Below are 24,181 nucleotides of genomic sequence, written 5' to 3'. Positions count from 1 at the left end.
AACAGGGAACTGTTCAGGCAGATGGACGGTCGGTAATGGTCTGGGGCGTGTTCAACTGGCACACATTGGGACCTCAAGTAAGTGTAGACGCATCTTTGAACGGTCCAGGTTACGTGTCCATCCTTACAGACCATGCGCATCCCTTCATGATCGTGCACCCACAGAGTAATGGACCCTTCCAGCAGGAGAATGCGCCTCCCCACATAGCCGTAGTGACTAGAACACGGTTCGATGAGTATTCCTCAGATTTTACCACCATGGAATGGCCTCCCCGTTCACCGGACATGAACCTTATGGAGCATCTTTGGGATGCTGTGGAAAGGTCCGTTCGAGCTTTGAATCTTCCACCCAGGAATGCAACTGAGTTATGGACAGCGGTGCAGGAAGCGTGGATGAAAATACCTGTGGAACGCTTTCGTGAACTAGTGGAACTCAACGCCTCGCAGTGTGACTGCCCTTATCAGGGCGAAAGGTGGGCCTACCCGTTACTAGGTAGGTATCGCATGATTTCTGTCCACTCAGTGTAATCTCTATTGTCTTTACATAGATAGAATAATAAATTTCAAATGTTAAATGAAATTTCAATTTACGTATACAAATGATCATGACAGTATGCGGGTCAAAGCTGGGAGAAGCAACTTTGTGTGTAATTTTAACATCCCTTTAAAATTTTTTTTTTTATGTGGAGGATGTTTTCTCTTAAAAAAATTGACCGATCGAAGCTCTCCAATAAAATTAAATTACAAGTTGCAGATTATTATTTTGAATATATTTTCATTTCAGTTCCAGTATATTTTAGATTTGTCTTCTAAGTATAATCTCTCCTCTGCTAGAACCCCTTTTTTTTAGCTTAACGCGGAACTGCAGATGTGTCAAATCGATAGCTGCCTGGCTTTTTCTTAGGTGGTCACTTGGTAGCTCTAGACACAATAGAACACCTCGTTATCTTTGATGCTGTTGTTGTAATAGGACTTCAGGTTAACGACTTAGACCATATTGCTTGGTACATATTATGTCTGTAAATTGTGTGTGCGTGTGTGTGCGTGCGTGTGTGTGTGCGTGCGTGTGTTCTTTATTCGATTTGACTGTTTGTTGGACAAAGAATCCGAGTCTTGGAGAGGACTATTCTGGCGCCTGAGATAGACTCGCTTGGCCACTTTTTAAAGAAAAGCCCGCAAATATTCTTTCCGTCGTTGATGAGATTCGAATTCGAACTTATTTATCACCCTGTGTTGGGCGAACGGGAATTATACCAACTGTGCTACTTGTGTGTGCTCTTGGCTGCCTTTGGCACGCACACACTCTGTATGTTTGATTGTCATTTGAACATTAGCATTAGTAGAGGCATTTGATGCAAGAAAGCAAGCTTATGCAGCATCATCAAAAAAAAAAAATAATAAAGTAAAATAAATAAATAAAACATAACCACTTCCCCTTCACCCCTCTGTTCGTTCGAAATACCTGTCCAGCTGAGACTTAAACTTATTTAGGCTATCAACTTCCACGACAAGGGATGGAAGTCTGTTCCACCTACCAACCACCCGCTGGCTAAAGGCAAATTTCCACACATCTATCCTACATCTGTCTTTCCTCAATTTGAATTTATGCCCTCTCAGGTGATTATTCTGAGCAAGAGGAAGAATCCCATCAGCATTGAGCATGCTCAAACCATTCAAGGCTTTGTACACCTCTATCAGATCACCTCGCTGGTGCCTAGTCTCCAGACACTGTAATTTGCAAAACTTAAGCCTTTCTTCGTAAGAGCAACCGTTTGTTCCATTCACTAATCTTGTTGCCCTTCTCTGTACTCGTTCCAGCAGCTCTACATCCTTCTTGAAATGAGGCCTCCAGACCTGTATACAGTACTCTAGGTGTGGCCTGACCATTGCCTTATACAAGGGAATAATCACCTCCTTATCCCTGCTAGAAAAATTCCTATATATCATTGACAAGAACATATCTTTTTCTCAGCTGAACTGCGAAGTCAGCTTCATTATAGCATTTTTTTAAACGTAGCATTAATGGCAAAAATGAACTGAGTCTGTTTAAAAATTTGAGGTTTCATAAAATAACTTATTACTACTGTATATGTTATTTGTTGCCGCAATTTAAAATAATCCATTTGTGCGCATTTTGGGCTCTTTTATATGACTGTACTGTTGCAATGACCTCTATCGTTATGAATTAATGGACTTCAATTTAGACAGTTTTGGATCTGGCAAAAGTACAGTGAATGTTTACAATTCTTCAGTTGTCGTTGTGCAGTCAGAGTGGTTTCACAATGCTGTTGAGGACGAAAATCTGAGATTTGAATGAATCTGAAATGTCATTTGACTTGGATTCTGAAACCTGTAAGCGAATATCGTTTTTTTCTTTCTGGCTGGTGTCTCCGCATACTGCATTTCAGTAGGTAATGCAAAGTTGATAGCAATTGGTGATGGCAGAAATAGCCATGCCTGTTGTATCTGATGTGCAAACTAATAGTTTGCAGCCCACGAAAGAACAACCACCGGTAGAAAATCAATCTCCAGTTAAAAAAGAAAACGATCCTGCAATAAAAGAATCAGCATGTTCTGCAGATGGCACTAATTCCAACCTGGACAAGAACACGCTACTTGCTGTTCTACAGTTTTTGAAAAAACACAAACTGCAGGTAAGTAACATGTAGGTTAACGACTTCACTATGTGCAGTATACGTAATGTCTGAAGCGCCTACTTTTGATTTTAGCTGAGTGAAATCTGAAAAAAAATATATAAAACCAACGTGGGAGGCGAAATATTTTCTCTCTCCACCCGGTTTGTGTCTTTATAGCGATTTTATTATTGGAATTTCTTAATTTTATTCATCTTGAAGTGATATAAATTAAGAACCTCCCTGGCTATTTTAAATCTGCTAATGCATTTAAAAGTTGTAGTGTTTAAATGAAACACACATTTCTACTCAGGGTTAAATATAAAAATGCTTCTTAATACATTGTAATAAATATATTAAAATTTTATTATCGTTTAACTCTCATCTAATAAACACGCTATCAGTTCCCAAATTTAGGTTAAGTAAACTGACTGAGTCAAGGCTAAGTAAACTGACTGTAGACTGAGAAATGATATCATTTAACCATGTAGAACTTGAAAACTCAATTTCTTTAACTGTTATTTCTTTACGTACATGTACCTAAATTATTTGGTAATTTTCAGCATTTAGGATTAAAAAAAAAAAAAAAAAAAAGTGGGGACAGGGTGATAATCAACTTAGTACATTTTGTACAGTATTTCATTTCATATGTAGATAGTTTGAATATTGTTTATATGTACAAGTTAAATTCATTTTTTCCTCAGCTACATTTATCCTGAGTTTAATTTTCATAATTCTCTTTTTTAATATTTTTTAAAATGCTTATTCAGTTTGGCATAGCCAGAACTACAAGTGTGAGTTGACTGTGGTTCAAATTCATATGACCACAAAATTAACTCCAGTTAGTACAAGTTTCTGCCTGGTTAGCATTATCTAGTCCAATGTTTTTTCAAACTTCTGAGTATTAATTAGCCATATTGTGTAAGGAAGCCACATTTTACATAAAACAAATGTCTAGGATAAAGGTTTCTGAGATATACTAGCAATATTTTAGCATGATTTTAGGAATATTCAAGATTTTATACTTAAAAAAAGTTTTCAAAGTAAGTTGTACCTTGGGGTTCCTTAAAGGGATCCAGAATTTCTTAAAATGTTCCATTAATTTTATAATTGACTTTATGACTACACTAGCCAAATTGACTACACTAGCCAAAAAAAAAAAAAAAAAAGTAAATAAAGAATTGATTAGAAATAATAAATAAATAATTACATATCTGTTTGACTCTCTTCATGTACCTCTCCAACTAAGTTTTGTATTCTCCCAAAAGCTGTCACCCTTCACCTTCTCTGGAGACAATTTATCTCAGTAATTAATAATTTGCTGGCTAAAAGAGAAATTTCTGCAGCCCAGTTTAAGCTTCTTACCTGCAATTTAAATTTATGGTCCCTAGTCCTGGAATCATTTATGAAAGTGAAAATTTCTCCCTTGTTCATTTTACTTTCTCCTCACGGAGTCTTATGCACTTCAATCAGTTCTCTAGGTTCCAAGTTACCAAGTTCTGTAGTCCACATATTTGAAGTCTTGTCTTGTGTGGATGACCTTTTGCCAATCTCGCCACACTAATTTACTGTCTTCGGACCCTTTCAAGAAGCAAAGTCTTTTTTTTTTTTTTGGGGGGGGGTGTGGTCTGCATAATTGAACACATTCCAAGTGCAACAATTGCCTTATACAGTAGGATTAGGACCGCTCTATTTATACAAGCAAATGCTTGATGAATTATTGATAGGAAAGCATGTGCTTTCCTTTCTGTCTGGTTAAATTTCTTTCAAATTTTCATACTGACTGTATTGTAACTCCGAAATCCCTTTCATCTTGCTGCATTAAAACATAGCTACCACCTTCCTGATCATCCATAAAGTTTTTCCAATGGAGTACTGTTTAGGGCTTTCCACACCTTTTATCCCTTAGTCATTTAAGAAAATCAGAAACAACAGGGATCTCAGACAGTGAACTTCACGGAGCCGCACTTATGTTAGCTCAATCTGAAGAGTAAGCATTAATTAATACCCTCTGCTTCCTGCCCTGTAACCACTCTGTGATTCATTTAAGGATTTTCCAAGTGATTCCAGCATTTTCTACCTTGTACAATAATCTCTCTCTTGCGGGATTGAGACTAATGACTCAAAAATGTCAATTTTCTTACCTCCAGCTCATTAGTGACTCAATTAAAATGTTTAATCAGGTTGATTAAACACAATTTTGCCCTTTAAAAAACCATGTTGTGTTTCTTTTAGAGTTTCATTTTTATCTAAATGATCCTGTACTGCACTATTTTCTTTACCACTACTTTTTATGATTTTTTCTACCACTGAGGTCAAAGCTGGTTCGTAGTTTCCCACTTTACTCCTTGATTGCTTTTATGTATCGGCAATACTTTGGCACTTCTCCAATCCAAGGGAATATTTTCTGAGTCCAGGGTTTCTTTTTTTTTTTTTTTTTTTTTTTTTTATGCAGAACCCCTTTTGGAAATCTAAATTTTCCACGAAAATTGAATATCAATAAAAGCAGTAAAAAATGTGTACAAATTAAATAAAAAGTCAATTATAAAATTAATGGAACATTTGAAGAAATTCTGGATCCCTTTAAGGCAGAACTTACTTTGAACCCCAAGGCAGAACTTACTTTGAAAACTTTTTTGAAGTGTAAAAGTCTTGGTTATTTCTAAAATCATGCTAAAATATTGCTAGTATATCTCAGAAACCTTTATCCTAGACTTTTTTTTATGTAAAATGTGCCTCTCATTAAAAAGCAAACAAAAAAAATTGCAAAAGTTTCTCATTAAAATTTGAAACCCTAACTCTACCAGCCCCTAATATTGCAATATGTATCGCTGAGGCATTAAAATGCAATGGGATATTGATTCAGCATTTTGGATAATAAATTTGTAGCTGACTAATACATGTTTAATTTCCAGATTTAAATGCCTTCAATCATTCGCTACTAAAGTTACCATTTTTGGCCACTCTTTTTTTATATTTTAATCATTCTGATCCCTCACTAGTACCAGTAATGTAATTTTTTTTTCATTAAATTTAGTAACTTTTCTCCTAATAGACTAAATATGTACTCTCCATGATTTTGTTTCTAAAGGAACCAAGTATAGGCTAAAGATGGTTGTTTTCCTCTCTTGTCTTCCAGGTATGGGATGCATATAAATTATTAAGTGATACAGAATTCTGTCGTAGATATAAACTAGTTTGAAATTAAGTCACAAAGGAGGTTAGGAAAGCCAAGGCATATGAGAAATTTTTGACGAAGGATACAAAGAAAAACAGCAAAGACTTCTTTACTTATGTAAACACTAGAAGGAAGGGGATGAATCACATTGGTCTACTTGATATCAATAGTTTAACTGTTGATGATCCTGCTCTGGCTGCTAACAAACTGAATAGGTGTTTTGCATCTACATTCACACATGGGGAATTCTTTAGGGAAGTGGATGCTAGAAATTTATCAAACTCTTAACAGGGAGCTAAATGATTTTGTAATAAAGAGGTGAGAGGAAAGTGGAAGAGAAATTCTTGAAGTTAAACATAAAAAATGCACCTTGGGTGGATGGGGTCTATTCAGTTATATTAAGAGAGGCAGCAAAAGAGGGAAGCAGACCCTTAGCCATAATTTTGAGAGCATCCTTAAATACAAGGGATATCTCTGTGGATATCCGGTGTGCAAACATATCCGCAGTTCACAAAGGGGAACAAAGTGTGACGAGTAATCGCAGATCTATTAGCTTAATTTTTGTTCCAGGGAAAAAATAATGGAGTCGCTGAACAAAGAAGTGATGCAGGATCATCTAGACAGGAGTGAAGTTATACTTCAGTCATAGCATAGGTTTGTTAACAGTAAATCTTGTCTGACCAGTTTGATTGGCTACTACGATGTGGTTACAAAGGAACCGGATGCAAAAAATAATTTTGAAACTTGGATTTCAGGAAAGCTTTTGATACTGTCACATGTGAAGGACTGCTAATTGGAGTAGTGTGGCATTTAAGGGCAAGTTACTGCTATGGATAAAGGGATAGCTGAGCTGAGTGGGAAAAGACAGTGATTATCTAAGTTTGCAGATGATACAGGTTGGCAGGGTGGTTAATGACAGTAATGAAGGTATGCTGTTGCAACAAGATCGAGAAAAATTAAGCTGATGGGCCGAGAAATGGCAGTTAAAGTTGAACATTGACAAATGCAAGGTACTACATATGGGTAGCAGTAATCCCAGAGTAGCATTCCAGCTGTGTGGTACTATGCTCAGGATAGTGGAAAATGAAAAGGACTTAGGAGTAATTGTGCAGTAAGATATGAAAATTTCAGAGCATTGCAGACAGGCTGTCAGGACAGCTCATGGGGTTTTGTCAGTGATATACAGCAATTTTGCTAGCAGTGATAAGGAGGAGAATTATTTCATTGTATAAGGCAATGGTCGGGCCACATCTTGAGTACTGCATTCAGGTCTGGAGACCTCATTTTAGGAAGTATATAGAGCTGCTCAAATGGGTACTGGTGAGGGGAAGAAAGGTGTGCTTATTATCAAGAAAGGCATCGGTTTTGCAAATTGCTGCGTGTGGATACTAGGCCCTATGAAGTGATCTGTGCAGGTGTCAAAAATTCCCGAGAGAGAGAGAGAGAGAGAGAGAGAGAGAGAGAGAGAGAGAGAGAGAGAGAGAGAGAGAGAGAGAGAGAGAGAGAGAGAGAGAGAGAGATCACCAAGAAACATTTTAAAATATACTTTTTACATTTTTCAATATTTATTTTACTAAGCTATTGTTAACATCTCTCTTCAACTTTTCAGTGAGATCAAAAATCGGAGGAACTTCCATTTTTGATGGACCCCTAACTCCACACAGTAAAATTGTGTGGTCAGGGGAAGTTCCTCCCATTTTTGATGTGGCTTAAGCGTAATTCTTTTTATATTCTAGTGGCAATCAACAGACTTTTACTTTCACATGAAGCCATTTCTAATGCTTTCATCAGGATAGTCATTTTGCAGTACATGTGAGAAATTTAAATCCACCTTTAGATTTTATTTTAACAATATATTTTCATTTTTCTAAAAATAACTGAACTCTGTTTTAGCTAAGAAATAGTATACAAGCAAACAAATAACCCAGTTATGAATATTATGTGGGGTGAATCTCAATTTTTTTGAAATTAAGCACTCAACTCCATGTTTTTTATGCAATTTTAAATGGTTTATTGTGTTTCAAAAGTATAAAAACTTAAATCTATTTCCTACCAATACATGTTATTGCATGGCAGTTTTTTGATGTTTATGGGTATCTGTTAACGTGACAAAACTGATTTTATTTAAGTTTTGGCTTGATATGGATATCGCAAGTTGGATTTGTAAAGGTGAAGTGAATACAATATTATTTGGTATATTGGTCCTCCTATTGGCAGGAAACAGGTTTAAGATTTTCTACTTCTAGGATGCATTTAAAATTGCATAAAAGATTGTAGTCAAGGTCTTAATTTTAAAAATTTTTCTGAACTTTAATGACCAGTCGGGTAACTTTGTATGCTCCTGAATATTGTACTTATTCTTTAATGTTTTATTTCACATTAGGAAACAGAACTTATCCTAAGGAAAGAAGCAAAAATATTTGATGATGCTAAATTGGCTGAAGGAGCTCAGAATAGTTCTGATGTTAGCAGTGTGCTCTCAACATATAAAAGGTACTTTGTGTGTGTGTAAAATTTTTTTCTTTTTTTTAAATTATACTAAAACAGTTCTATTTCACTGGAACAAATTAATTGAATATAACTATAAGTGAAGCATGTATGAAAATTTTTTTTTAATAAATTGTAGCAGTAATTCCAACTGAAAAAGTGCACAAGAATTGGTTGACTTAAAAGGTTAAGGGTCCCAGTCCTTAAAAGCCTGGTTTTCTTGCACCACATGGGAAATGCAAAAAAAAAAAAAAAAAAAAATGTACAAATCCTGCTGAATTTTTCCAAGCTGTTTCAACTGCCTGTGGAGGTGACTTATTTCAATGAGTAATAACTTGACTAAAGGACAACTTCTTAGTCCCATGTCAAACTCATTCCCCTTAGTTTGAATTTATTTACACAGGTTCTAGACATTTAATACCTTAAATTTTACCTTTATTCATTTTATTCTATTCTCAGCTTTACAAACTTCAGTTAGATCCCCCTCAAGTTACCTATTTACCAAGCTCTGTACCTCTCATTTTTGAAGTATTTTCTCAGTGGGTGCCCTTTTTCTAATTTCACTTTATGACAGCATAGTGGTTTTGTCAGTTACTTGTTTGGGGAGGACTCAGTTTTAATCCTGTAAGAATCCTTAAAGGCCTTTTCAATTCAGGGTGGAGGGATTAGGGTTCTTCTTGCAAGTTGCTCCAAGTTATTCAGAATGAAAAACAAGTAAGTTGGCCCAATAGGGCCAACTTACTTGTTTTTCATTCACCTTACATTCAAACACCTTTCATTCACCTTACATTTTTCATTCAAACACCTTACATGTTTTGCAGTCTGAATAAATAATACAGTAAATACAAGTGCAATATGGTCTTAAATGCTGACATTCTGTATCAACAATAACAACAACATAAACTAGTGTTGCCCATCTTTGGACTTTTGAATAAGTCTCTGTCTTTTTTTTAGGTGTGACTACCATTTGGACCTTTGGAAGAGTCTCAGTGTGTTTTTTTTAAGTTTGATTATCTAGACATAGTATTCCAAGTGCACTCTCATTGCCTTATATTGTGGAATTGTAATCTCCTATCTCTCTGAGCAATTACTTAAAAATCAGCATACTGTCTTTCTGCACTGCACAGAGAACTTTGTCTGTCTATATCATAACTCCCAAATCTTTCTCTACAGGCAACCCTTGTATAATGTGGTTATTAGATTCCTGTAAAATGTTGTGTTGTGCGAAACCGTGTTATACAGGACTTCTTTCAGCGAAAAAACTTTGATTCTGATACAGTCCACAATTGAGAAATGTTTCCATGCCTCCATTACTTCAATAGATTTGGAATCAATTTTTTCCAAAATCCATCGTAAAGATTTTCTGATGGAATGAGTTTTAAAGGTGGATATATAATGCCTTGATCTAATGGCTGAATGAAAGAAGTTGTATTAACACAGTACAACTGTGGTGGTAGGAACATAACTTCAACGTTTGGATGACTTAAATCTTTGGGATGACCTGGTGTGCTATCCAATAGTAATAAAACTTTGAAATCTAGATCAACGATTTGCATTTCTTTAGGTATATATGTGTAAAGCATTTATTTGTTTTCAGCATATCTGTCTGTTCATCCATGTGCATGTAATATCTCAACTCTCTGTGGATCAATTTTCATGAAATTTTATATTTGGTTCTTTTAGAAATATTTGTCAAGCCATTCCAAATTCCATTAAAATTGTTTTTATAATTTAATAAATCCCGGATTAAAAGAAATCCTGCATATATTATCAAATGTATCATATAGGCAATGCACGTATTGTATTGTATATTGTAGCTGAAGTGCTGAATATTATGTTTGCTGTATGCTGATTGGCGGAACGAATGGGCAATATAGTGGATGTTTAGAAGTGAAATATGCTTATTCACGATTCACATAGTCATTGCTTTTTGCTTGTTTTTTTGTTATCAGTTTACTAATATGTAAATCATGAATTATTACCATTTGCTTATTATATTAATTGAAGCAGAAATGTTAAATATGTGTTATATATCAATGTTATTAAAATCCAGAAAGAAATAAGTAAACTCTTATGAAATCATTGACAATGTATACCTTCCAATGTAATATTCAGTGTGTGAATATTACATTGGAAGATATACGCAGTGAAGTGAAAACAATTATTTTTATTAGTTAATCAATTAGCAGTTAATTGGAAACCAGATAATTAGTTATTTTTGCTTCTGCTACAAATGGATAATTCAATTAATTTAAGAAATGAAAAATTTAATGAACCTGAAATATAATATTTTGTATGCATTAACTTTTTTTTTTTTTTAATCAGTGTGTTATGTTATATATTTGTATACACTCACATGGTCTTTTCAAAAATATGCTCCAGTGTTAACTGAGTATATTTACTAGAATGCATGGTATATCAATGTGTATGATGTTTCTGAACTCAGCAGTTTTGGGAGAGTAGAAATTGCTCGAAAACTGTTTTCAGTAAATGCTCCACTGGCATCCAGAACGTTCCTTAGTTGTCTTTGTAAATGTTTAGCTGCTCCAGCCAGAGTTTCTTCATTGATATTGTTCATAACTGTTAAAATTTCTTGCTTCATTTTTTTGAATTGTGTATGTGCATAGTTTTTTTGTAAATAGTATTCTTAAGAAAACTCCATAAGAAGTCAGAAAACTTAGTTGTCACTGAGAATGCCCAGTCACTAAATTGCTTACTGCAAATGTTCAGCATGCTTGCTATATGCTTTTGAGGACAAGCTTGGAAAGAAAGGGCACTTTGGAAGAATTGAAAAAAAAATTCATCCAGTGATAATTTCAAGCTGAAGCATCATGCCATACTGCATTTCTGGGGTAGTAATGGAGTTTCTGTTATTTCATGAAGGTATTATTTGCCTCTACATGAATATTCTGCTTGGTAACAACCATTCAGGCTCCACGAGCAGCACATTCTCCAGTGTTGCTGATTTCAGAGATGCCAAACACATTGCTATGTGTTTTGTATTTTGCCATGTATTTTGATATATATATGTATACACTTTAAACTTGAGCATCTTTTTGGGAAGCCCCTGTAGGTTGTGTATCATTATGATGTTTTTAAATTAAAAATGAAGTTAAATATTGCTTGATTACTTTTTACAGTGAAGGTGATCCAGATATATATGAAGAAACATATTCAAACTTGAGAAAGTTTGTTGAGTCCTCTTTGGATACTTACCGGGTAAGTAAACAAATAGCCTGTTTAAAGGAAAACAACTCTCAGTTAGATATAAGTAATTTGTATATCATGGGTGGGCAACCTCTGGCCAACTCCAACCCGTGAATGTGCGTGGTCTGGCCTGTGGTCATTTCAAAATATATATATATAATAAACTGCAGGCCATTTATTATATATATATATATATATATATATATATTTTTTTTTTTTTTTAATTAATTTAATTTCTGACATAAATTTAGAAAATACTCTGTGATTGCTACAACAAATATTGATCCAGATAGCGATTCACTGATAAAAATAATCAATATCAAATCTTTTATTAAATATTATAAAAATAAAATATTCGAGTCTTTGTTACTGGAATTGTATTTGTATTTTGTTATTATAATTGTAATTTTATCTTGAATTTGTATTTCATTTTTCTTATTAATAAAATTAATTATGTATGTATATGTATAAATATTACAATAAATAACAACATAAAACTGTTTGACAATTTGTTTTCATTATACACCATTTTAATAATCCTAAAAATTGTGCAAAGCTAAAAAAAATTGGCTCATGGGTACCTCACAGATATTTAATTTGTCCTGCCATTTATAAAGGTTGTACATCATAAACATTACTGTTGTCAACCAATAACTTACTGCTTTTGCTGTAGCAGTTTCTATCCTTTACAAATGAATCATGTACATGTATTTTATTTTATTATTATTCTTTTTTTTAGTGTTGTTTTCATTCAGTAATTTTTCAGAATGTTAACTAGTACCTTTTGCTTAAATTACAGGTTATCAGTTTATTTATTTTTGAATAATTAGCTCATAAGTATAGCGTAGCTTAATTTTCACCACTCACCTCATAGTAATCCGTTTGGTTTGATGAAACTTATAACAGGTACATAGTAGTTATAAAACTTTTAAATTCCGATTAATAGCTATTCGTAATCAGAATTTAAAAGTTTTATGACTACTATGTACCTGTTATAAGTTTCATCAAACCAAGCAGGTTACTATGAGGTGAGTGCTGAAAATTAAGCTACGCTATACTTATGATCTAGTTGTTACCTCACAGCACATAAGGAATCCTTAATATATCATCAGTCATTTTAGAATAATGTAAAAGCTTTCTATATGAGTGGCATTTAAAAAGCTTTACAACTCAGTTACATAAAAGGGTAATTATATTTATATTTAAATATGTGAATGATATGTCTACAGTTCTTTACTTAATACAAGAAAATTTTTCATTTCGGAATATTTAATGGAAAAGTTTTTTCCTCTTTTGTTCTTTGTCATTGAGCAATGGAAATCTAAAAGAACAAGAATTTGAATCTGTTATCTAATTTGCATCTGGAAGGAAATAATCCAAAGAAAATATGAATAAAAATTCTTTTGAGGATAGTACCTCTTATTATATTACAGTAATGAGGTGGTACACTAAATTTGAAGGTTTCATAGATTACTAGAAAAGGATGCATGTGTCCATTGGTAGAATTTAAAAGATCAGTCCTGAGGTTCTACACATAGCTAGAGTAGCTACAAGTGAGTCTCACAAAACTTGAAAACAAACTAATTCATGTAGAATGGTTCAGAATGCCATCAAAATATATTTGAGTAGCCAGATCTCTCAAATTTTTCTCCTGTGACTTATCTTTTCATAAATTTTAAATCTAACCTTTGGAACAGATGATAATGATGCAGTCAAGCCAGCTGTAAGTGACTATTTTGAGGAACAAGTACAGTATCAGAATTTTATTTAAAAAATATTGAATTTCTTTATAAAAAATGGAATAAGTGCACTGAAGTACAAGAACATTATATAGAAAATAAAATTATGCCTGAATATATTTCTTTATTATATCCAAGTTTCAAAACTTTTGAATTCCCCTCATTTCCTTCAAGATGCAAATTAGACAGATCCAAATTCTTGTTCTTTTAGATTTCCATTGCTCAGTGACAAAGAACAAAAGAAGAGGAAAAAACTTTTCCATTAAATATTCCGAAATGAAAAATTCTTTCTTTTATTTTTCTTATATTAAGTAAAGAAATGTAGAACTATTATTCACATTGGAGACATTAAAAATTTAAAATTTTGTTTAATAATCCAGTTTGATTACATATGCATATCATAATAATACAGTTTACTAAAGAGATGTATAAATCAAATGAAATAATAGTTTTTTCTACTGAAACAATTTTATTATTATAATATAGGAAAGCATAAATAACTGTACACTGTAGGTATTCATCTTTTAAACTTTCAGAGTAGCCATTTTCATTACTAATGTAAGTGCTCAAATTCATCATTCAAGAAACTTGATGATTTAAGTATTGGAATCTCTTGTCCGTGCTTGCAAGCACACATGCATGCACCTGTGTGAAAAAGAAGTAACAGAAATTAAGAATTTTTTGTTCTGTGATTGCATTTAAATTTTATTAAATATAGTGTTTTAATAATAAACTTTTTTTCCTATTTTTTTTTTAGCATGAATTAGCAATGGTACTCTATCCTGTCTTTGTTCATATGTATTTGGAGTTGGTCTATAATGAACATGAACAGCAAGGTAGGAACTTTAGTTTTAATAAATAATTGATTACTGTTACTTGATTCTGTATCCTAACTGTTGATTTAAGTATTATATTGGTTGGTGTTGTGCATTTAGGCTAGGAAATATGGTCATTTGACTATTATGATATTGTTAAATATTTTGTTTTGCCTCTCTTTGCAAATTTTTGTTTTCTTAATTTTATTTTCCTTCATGATGAGATGTATCTGTAATAAAAAAAAAAAAAAAATGCTAATTGACAAGAACAAATTAGCATTAATTCTATGTAAGAACACTTCTCATTTCATTAAGAATTCAATGATTTGATGAAAAGCAATTAGTAGTTGTTTGGCTTGTTTTGTTTTTGATTTTGGAAACTGAATTGACATAATAGTTGAATACATATCTTTTTATTTGGAATAGCGCATAAATTTTGAACTTGGGAGTCAAATATTTTTTTTGGAAATTTTTTATTAGGCAGCCAGGCTATATATCCTTAAGTAAATAGAAATAATTCTTCAAACATGATGCTTCCCATGTTACTAATCTTTCCTCTGCATAACCAGAATTCAGTTATTTAATCTGATCAATTATAACAGTTACATGAAGAAATAGTAAACTTTAATATTAAAATTAAGTCATTTTCTGAAAATAGCACAGTAACAAAATTAAAATTACTTGTTTATTGTGGCGGGAATTTTTCTCTGTAAACCCTAGTTTACAGTTGACAGAAATATTTGAAATATGTCCTTGTATATAAAAATTGGAATGATCAGTTTTTGAAATGATTATTAAAATTTATAGATCTGATCATTGAATATTATAAATCAAGGATGTAACAAAATAAGGACTTATGCTATATTCACAAAAAAATGAAATTATTATTATTAGTAGTAGTGGCACATGATGCAAGAAAGCAAGCTTATACAGTATCCAGAAAAAAAAAAAAAAAAAACCACATCACTTATCTGTCCTCTAATAGTTTTGTCTAATTCTTCCTTGAATTTATCCATTTCCTCAAAAAAGGATGGAAGCCTGTTCTAGCAATTAACCACCTGTTGGCTGAAGACAAACCTCTGCACATCTGTTCTGTAACCATCCTTTCTTAATTTGAATTTATGTCCAATTGTATGCAGTCTGAGCTAGAGGAAGAATCCCATCTGCATTGAGTTTGCTCAAACCATTCAAAGCCTTAAACACCTCAATCAGATCACCATGCAAGTGCCTAGTCTCTAGATGCTGCAATTTGCAGAACTGAAGCTCTTTCTTAGTAAGAGGACCTCTTTGTTTGTTTTCCTCACCAGTCTTGTTGTCCTTCTATGTACCTGTTGCAGCAGCTCTATATCCTTACTAAAATGAGCCACCAGACCTGTATACAGTACTCAAGATGTGCCTAACCATTGCCTTATACAATGGGATAATCACTTCCTTATATCTGCTAGCAAAGTGCCTGTATATCATTGGCAAAACGCCCATGTAGTCTCTCAAACTGGTTTTGCTCCTTTTTCTGCCTGTATAAGTAATAAGTATGACAATAAGTTAACACTCCTTGTACATATCTTGGAATCCATTATCTGTAACAGTAATCCCAAAATAACTTATACACTTGATGGAGTTGAACTAAAGCTGGTAGTGGAGGAAAGAGACTTTGGTATTACGATACAGTCAGATATGAAGTTCTCCAAGCATTGTAGACTGGTTGCAAGGAGGGCCCAAGGTGTTCCATCGATGATTTATCAAACAATCGCTAGTAGAGATAAGGACATCATAATCCCATTATATAAGGCTATTGTTAAACCACACTTGGAATACTGGGTTCAAGTATGGAGACTGCACCTAAAGAAAGACATTATTCTTCTTGAAATGGTCCAAAGACTGGTAACTTGTCTGGTGAGATCGGCAAAAGGGTGCCCATATGAGGAAAGACTTCGAATAGCTTGGAAACTAAGCAATGTTAGAGAAGACTTGATTGAGGTGTTTAAGGCTCTGAGAGGCATAATCAAAATGAATAAGGATGAAATTTTCATGGTTATAAATGATTCTAGAACAAGGGGCCATAATTTCAAGTTTCGGGGGCAGTTATTTAGACTGGATTGCAGGATATTTTATTTTAGCCAGCGAGTTATAAATTACTGGAATAAGTTATACCTACATGGGTGGTAGAGGCTGACAGTTTGGAGAAATTCAAAGGTCAGCTGGATAATTACCTAAGGGAGGAGGGAAATGCTTGGGTTGTCCATTTCCTTTTCTGTTATTATTTTTTTTAAATTCTTTTTTTTTTTTTTTTTTTTATTAACCAAAAATTGTGATTTTTTTTTTTTTTTTTTTTTTTTTTTTATAATGTTACAAAATTTGTTTATATATTAATGCTGAATGTTATGTGCAGTGTTGATGACCAAGTACTTTCATAACCACCTAAGTGTAGGGTTAACATCCGAGCGGCCGAGTTTGACTAGAGAGACAGCTAATGGTATCCCATAGTGCATGTTTAAAAAAAATCATGTCTACTTTTTTTGTGGGTGGGGCGTGGTTTTAGAAACTCACTACCTAACTCTGAGAGATTTGGCATTAAAAATAACTTTATTTCAGATCAATGTATTTGTGTGAATCAGTGTGTTTTCCACCATGAATTTTATAGAGAATAAATATATTGTGAACCTCATGGACCAAAATTTAGATAATTGTTTAGGATTAGCAGTTGCAAACTATACATCAGTTCTCAGACTTTCTGGAAAAAACTAATGCCAGAAATCTTACTTGCTTTTCCAGTATAGTCAAGTTTATTTCAGATTTTTTATGTACTTACCTAATTGCATCAATGCTGGATAATGAAACAATGTAATAAATTTTATAATAGCTTGCCTAGGAAGCAGGCTGTCAATCACTGCTGTGGGTTTTGAGAGTTCAACTCTATAATTAGTAAAATTCTTATTGCTCTAATTGTACAGCTTTAATAAAGTGAAATATGTTCAACTTTTTAAGCTTAAAATGTATATATATTATCTTTATGTTTTCATTATATATTTCAGCAATTCGATTTATGGAAAGATTTATTCTTGATCAAGAAGAATATTATCTTGATGATATCAAAAAACTCTCTTGTTTAAGGAAAAAGGAACATATGAAAGGCAATGGATTTATGGACAGTTTTAGGTATGTGTCATATTTGCTTTGAACATAAAGTCATAACTGTTGTTTTATTATTGTTATCCACTTGCAGTAGACATAGAACACCAGGGTTTGAAAAATCCAGGCATCAGGTTGCCTAGAATTTTACAGGTCAGTTTACTGGACATCATTACTGGTCAGCTGCAGGACATCATTACATTACAGGTTTGCAGGACTTCATTTTATGATTGCCACAACTTTTAACATTGGTATGGTGTGCTCTTTGTATGGCCACTAAACCATTGAGAGAATTCTGTTACTGAATGAGTTTTAATAATTGAAGGAACCTCACAAAGAATGTTAGTTAACCAATCATATTTATTTGTTGTAAGGATAGCACAAAAGCTAAAGTTATTTTGAGAGAGTATGTCATGATTAGTTTATTGTATCTCTTTTAGTTTATTTATTTTTTCTTCTACATAAAGGTATATGTTATTCAACTAATTTAAATTTGTAAAAGCAATAAAGTAGTCATTGTATACCTGGTATTTAAAAAAAAAATGAGAGATTTTGTTTCTTGATTATAAAATTGGAATGAGACTGTGGTCAGACCTCACCCACTTGGCAAAGTATATAATTATAAAATTATATACTTTACCAAATAAATAATTAAATAACCATAATTATGAATTATAAATTCTGCAAAAGAAATGAAGCACAGTGTACATTGTTTTGTTTCTTAAGCTTGCTGATGTTTGACTTTATTAGATTGTTTTGTTGCCCTTTCCCAATTGTTGGATAAAGAATTGGTGCCAGTAAAGTTTTTCATTACAGTCCAGTATAAAAGTAGCCAAAAACAAAAAAAAAAAAAACTGAGCAAGTCTGAGCTGCTGTTAATTTTTATGAAGATATTGAAATTTCAGATGACAGTGGAAGTGACGATGTCTGTATTCATCTCCACCCTCACTGAAATAAGAAACACCTTAAAGAAGTGTGATATGTGTCTTGTACAATGCTGTGCTGGGTATGTGTATTGCGTATTAAATGATTTTTAGCATCTTAATGTTTTTTCAAAAATTAAGTCATTTTGTTTGCATGGAAAATTTTAAAATAAATATTAAATAATTTGTTAATAAATGAGTACATAATTATGGCTGGTATATTGATGAAAAATTCAATATTCTAGTTGCTGTAGAAAAAAAAAAAAAAAAAAAAAAAAAAGGTATCTGACTTCAGTTGGTTTGTTTCCAAAAGAGTTGGTGTGGCTAAATAGTATTTATTAATATGGTCCTTCATCTTGGACAATGGAATTCAACCTTTTCAGGGGACAAAACAGATAAAGTAGTGACAGTTATGCACTGTACATGTTCTTCTAGCAGACTTCAAGATTATTGTTCACCATTGATTATGCATTTTTAAAAATATAATTTAATTTTTGTTATCAATATCATGATTTCAGTTAAATTTTTTTTTTATATATTTAATAAATAAATACAGAAATTTGATTATTATTACTTGTCACTATCATTCTTATTATATGGTTATTAATAATATATTAATTAATAATATTAATATATTATTAATAAATATTTATTATAAAATAAATATTGAGGAAGATGTATATAAACCATCATTATAAAGTAATACAGAAAACTCAAATACAGTAAATTTCCATTACAACAATTTTACTGCTTTTACTCATCTAACTGGGCCTTATACACTCAGTGTGTATAAGGCCCAGTCACACCATGTGTTAGCAGTTTTAAAAATTTTTTACAAGCTATTAATATATACACACGTATCTAAATTAGATAATATACTTTTAAACTTGTACTGCTAGTTAAAATGATTGTTATATATATATATATATATATATGTGTGTGTGTGTGTGTGTGTGTGTGTGTGTATATATAACAATTTGATGAGGCAACCTTTTTTTAAGGTTACCAGAATCTCTGTCTACTTTTGAATTTTAATTTTTTCATGGCACAGTATAACCACAGTTGTTTTTGCACCAGTAAATTCAAATCAATCCCATAACAACACTACTGCTTGTAGTGTTGTTATGGGATGTAAAAATGCTATTGCACTTTTATGGCTCTCTGTTCCATAGTTAATCTTGTGAACTGCTATGCATTTTTTAATGACTATAGCATTCTTCTTTAAACACTTTTCTACTTATATCACGTTTTTTAAGGTCCCAAGAAGGAATAAACCTGGATATAAGCCTCCTTTTTGGCTTTGGGAAAAAGATGATAGCGTCTAAATTCTAGAAATCTTTAATCATGCAGTTTGTTTGCAGGTTACTTATTTCATATTTAACATTAACTTTCATACTTAGCTATTCATCATTGCTTTTCCTTACTTTCATCAGCCTTTTGGATATGGCACATCATGGTCTTAGTTGCTCATGCACCATAAAAATCAATCAATCAAACCTTAGCATTTTTTTTTTTTTTTTTTAAATTCAATATTGTTTGTTCACTTTCCATGCATAGATATGGAAAACCACTGGAGGAGCCTTCCCCTAATGCTATGCACACACTGTGTTCAACATGGCAACAGTAAATTTCATTAATGGCAATATTATGTTAATGCTACATTTATCATGTTTACACAGTAGTACTCAAGATATGTTTAATTTAATTTACTAATCTTTTTAAAAATTCATTCTTTTTAAGCAAAAAAAAGGTTGAAGGTGCCAAAAGAAAAAAAAAAAAAAAAAGCAGGCATAATCCATTAAATGTGTAGGTCTTTAACTTGCATATAAGCCATTGCTTCATAAGCATTGTAGAAATATCTAAAAAATCAATATCCAAAATATGAAAAATATCCCCCAAAAAAGTTGGGGTCCCACTTATAACATTATAAGTAGGAGCTTATAATGCTCTTTGGGACCAAGCCTTCAAAATTGCTATGATAGGAGTTTACTGTATTACTAAAAATGGTTATTTTTAAGTCAGTGTGAAATTGTAATTATAAACTGTATTTTTAAATTCAGTAGAATACATAACATTTAGAGCTGCCCACATGGTTATGGACTGCCCCTGAGTTGTGTATTGTGGGTTGTGTTACGTACCCCTGATTTAGTTAAAATGCTACCTTTCTTAAAAGATTTTTCTTTCAACAAAGAAAAAAGCAGCTTGTTTTTCTCTTACATAAAGACGTATGGTTTTTTAACTGATTTAAATTTGTAAATGCAATAAATTACTGCATAGTTGAATATTTGCTTTGTGAACTATGCAATAGATGTTAAAACTTCTGCCAATTACTTTGAATGCCGTTACCACTACAACTGATAACCGGGATTGCAAGAACTACCGTGGCATCAGCCTCCTTCAAATCTTCAAAGGATGATCTTCAAAGGTCTTTATGAAGATCATCCAGTCAAGGCTGCAAAAACATCGCGAGCAAACCAGTCGAAGAACAGGCGGGATTTAGACCCGGGCGAGGATGCTGTGATCAAATCTTTGCCATCCGTCAGCTGATGGAGGAGAGGATCCGGTGTGGACAGCGAACCGTCATTGTTTTCATTGACTTTAAGTATGCTTTCGCTGTGTCCATCGGCCTGCCTTATGGAAACTACTAGAGGTCGAACATGTACCTTGAAAAGTCATCACACTCCTCCAAACTGCATACAACAGTTTAACCAGCCAGGTGCGCATCCAGAACGATTTATCTGAGGAATTTACCATCCAAACTGGAGTCCGCCAAGGGGATGTAGCCTCCCCGTTGCTTTTTCAACATCGTGGTCGACACCATTATGAGGCAAGCATTCAGAAACAGACGGGGCATACAATATGACAAGGATCACTATGTGACTGACCTGATGTTTGCCGATGATAGTGCTATCTTTGCTGGTAACGACTCTGAAGCCGCGGACATCCTCTACGACATTGCCCGCATTGCCCGGCCATACGGTTTGAAAATCAATGCTGATAAGACAAAGGCCCCGACAACAGATGGGTCGCAAGCCACCATCTATCTCGAAGGCGTCCAGATCAAGCAAGTGCAGGACTTTAAATACCTTGGGTCGCTGGTCCAGGAGAAGAAAGTTGCATCCACCACGGAAATCCACAGCAGAATTGGACAGGCGGCCACTGCGTTCGCCTCGCTCAAATGGTGTCTGTGGAAGAGGACCAACATTTCCTCAAAGACTAAAACCCGACTCTTCCGGACTTTGATCCTGCCCATTCTCCTTTACGGATCAGAAACATGGATTTGTCTCAAGCTAGATTTAAACAAACTTGAGGTATTCCAAATGCGATGCCTGCGGCAGATTTTGGGCATCTCACTTCGTGACTGCATCACTAATGATACCATCCGCACCAGATGCCAACAGCAACCAACCATTGCCGACCATATCCAGAAGCGAAGGCTTAGATGGTTTGGCCACGTATGTAGAATGGGCACGAACAGAATACCATCCACACTCCTTTGGAGACAACGACCCACCCAATGGAGCATCCAACGGACCGCGCCTAGGAAAACGTGGGCCAAGCAAGTGGAAAATGACTTGAAGAGCCGACGTCTCGACCTTAACCAGGCCAGGACTGACGCCATGGATCGTAAAGTATGGAAGAACATCACAGAGCAAGTCATTATAACGGTATTTTACGCTTTTCATACTCAGTCATCAAGGACTGAGTATGAAGGTACAAAGCTACTTAATTTCAACTACTCATTTCAACTAAATGACAGATAATATTATCTGTCATTTAGTTGAAATGATAGCTGTGCAAAGATAATACATTCAGTAATTTTATTGTTGTGCATTGTTCCAGAAAAGCTCAAGAGTATTGCAAATGAATTCTCTTTGGGTTTCATCTTTTAAATAAAGCTAAACGATGTGCAGCTTTTCAGTTGTTAGTTTTTTTTCATTGGACTCATTATAAACCAATTGCAAAACTACTATACTACCAGGATGATCACTGTGGTGGGGGAGGGGCATAATTGGGAATGTCACTGGGGAATCATAATCGGTATCTGACTTCAGTTGGTTTATGTTTCCAAAAGAGTTGGTGTGGCTAAATAGTATTTATTAATATGGTCCTTCATCTTGGACAGTAGAATTCAACCTTTTCAGGAGACAAAACAGATAAAATAGTGACAGTTATTCACTGTACGTGTTCTTATAGCAGACTTCATATGATAGGTCCATTAATGACAAACTGTTTGTATTTTTTTAGTGTTCTTTATGAATTTACTATACTTCAAAAGTGAAGAAAAATGATTGTTGGTGTCCACTGTCTCACAATATCAGTTTTCAAAATATGGGGCAGAAATGCCATGCATTACAGAAAAGTAGGGGTCAAGGGGCCCTGGGGCCCCTGCTGGCTCTTGACAGTCCTGTTCATTGCAATCATATTATGCTATGCCTAGAAGATTTTGAGATGACTATCATTATTGGAATTTTTATATATACAGCAAATTCTTGCTTATAACATTGTTCTACTCTTTTATTCTGGGCCAGGCCTGTCATCAGTCCTGTGAAGGGCCATGTATTTTTTTTAATGTCTGTAGCGCTCCTTGTTAAGGTGCCAAGAGAAAATAAATCTGGATATAACATTCCTTCCTCTTGTTTTGGGAAGGGATGGTAGAGAATAAATTCTAGGAGTCATTTTTATGGTGCAGTTTGTTTACTTCACAGAAAGCATTCCAGTTGCATGTTACATTCTTTATTTTATATTAACTAAAGTTTTGAAAATAGGTGGGTGCTCTTTATAACTCAGTTTAGCCATTTATCATCACATTTGCATGCTCACTTTTTTTTTTTCTTAATCGAAAATTGTTCATCCACTTTCCATGTTGGTATGTTAATTGGTTTCTTTTCTTTGTTTATTTATGTTAAACTTGGCATCAGTAAATTTCATTAATGACAGCATTATACCAAAATATTGACAGAATATGAAAAATAATCCTCCTTAGGACTGGTCTCCTTAAAAGTTCTATAAGGAATTTACAATATATATATATATATATATATATATATATATATATATATATATAGAAATAATCTTGCAATTTCATATATAGAAATATGCCTGCAGATGTTTTGTTGGTGACATACAAAATTGCCAGCTAGAAACTAGGCACAAGTTGGTAGAATTTGTCAGTAACCCTGGGAAGACATACCCACATATAGCAAAATAATGAAAATATTGGTATATCAATTTATAAATGTGGAGTCATTTTTGCAGGTGGTGACTAGATTTTAATTTTGTTGAGGCCTCCACTTTGCCAATACCTTGTATATACATTTGGTGTATACATATTTACCACTACCCCCCTCAATTTTTTTTAAAAAGTTGAATGTGGCTGAACAAAAATATCAAGTTAACTGTAATGTAGTTTTTGCATAGTTAATTAGTTTGACTGTAATTCAGTATGTCTGGTTTATTTATTAAAAAAAATAATTAAAAACCTAAAATTAAAATTTTATTTTAATATTTAAAACTTTAAAAGTTTAATAAAAAATTAAAAAGATGAAATTCAGCTAAGTGGATAGTTTTATTTTTATCTTTTAATAGATCAGGACAATTCACTGTACGTATGTCTAGAGATACTTATAACTTTCTCAAGCGCCATCTACAAGATAGAAAAAATCAAGTTCTGCAAAATATTATACAAGAGCACTTGTATCTAGATGGTAAGCAAAATATGAACTCTGATTTTTTTAAAATTTAATTTTACTCTAATGCAAACATAAAGGAACCTTTTCTTTAGCTCTATTGATGTGACATACATGGGCTATATATGGTATAATATTTATTTATTTATTTTTTTTTTGATTTTTTGAAATACTTCGTAGTTGTGTGTGGTGTTTGTGTCATGATCTTACACTGAAAATTAAATAACTAATATAAGTAATTGTGCCAGTCTTGTTAACTTTGACCAACTTAACTGAGATCTTTACTATGGGATTCTCCTAGTAAGTAACTTATGAGTGGCAGTTTTTAAATCTTTTTCTCAAAATTGCATACAGTCAAGTTGTTAATGAACCAATATGTTC

At 33.3% G+C, this 24,181-nt stretch overlaps 1 protein-coding gene across 1 annotated transcript in view; it reads left to right on the top strand.

The window, feature by feature from the left end:
- Positions 1-2,222: 2,222 nt before the first annotated feature.
- Positions 2,223-24,181, top strand: part of Taf5 (TATA-box binding protein associated factor 5) — a 93,275-nt gene continuing 71,316 nt past the window's right edge. Inside the window, exons 1-6 of the mRNA XM_090388144.1 lie at positions 2,223-2,653; positions 8,194-8,303; positions 11,438-11,516; positions 14,001-14,079; positions 17,091-17,214; positions 23,700-23,818. Of these exons, the coding sequence (XP_090244270.1) occupies positions 2,438-2,653; positions 8,194-8,303; positions 11,438-11,516; positions 14,001-14,079; positions 17,091-17,214; positions 23,700-23,818 (727 nt within the window). The 5' untranslated portion in view covers positions 2,223-2,437. The remainder of the gene's footprint in view (positions 2,654-8,193; positions 8,304-11,437; positions 11,517-14,000; positions 14,080-17,090; positions 17,215-23,699; positions 23,819-24,181) is intronic.

Source organism: Mastigoproctus giganteus, chromosome 13 (assembly GCF_048544385.1).
Source record: "Mastigoproctus giganteus isolate SK-2022 chromosome 13, ASM4854438v1, whole genome shotgun sequence".
NCBI classification, from domain to species: domain Eukaryota; kingdom Metazoa; phylum Arthropoda; class Arachnida; order Uropygi; family Thelyphonidae; genus Mastigoproctus; species Mastigoproctus giganteus.
This window is presented reverse-complemented; position numbering and strand designations above follow the sequence as displayed.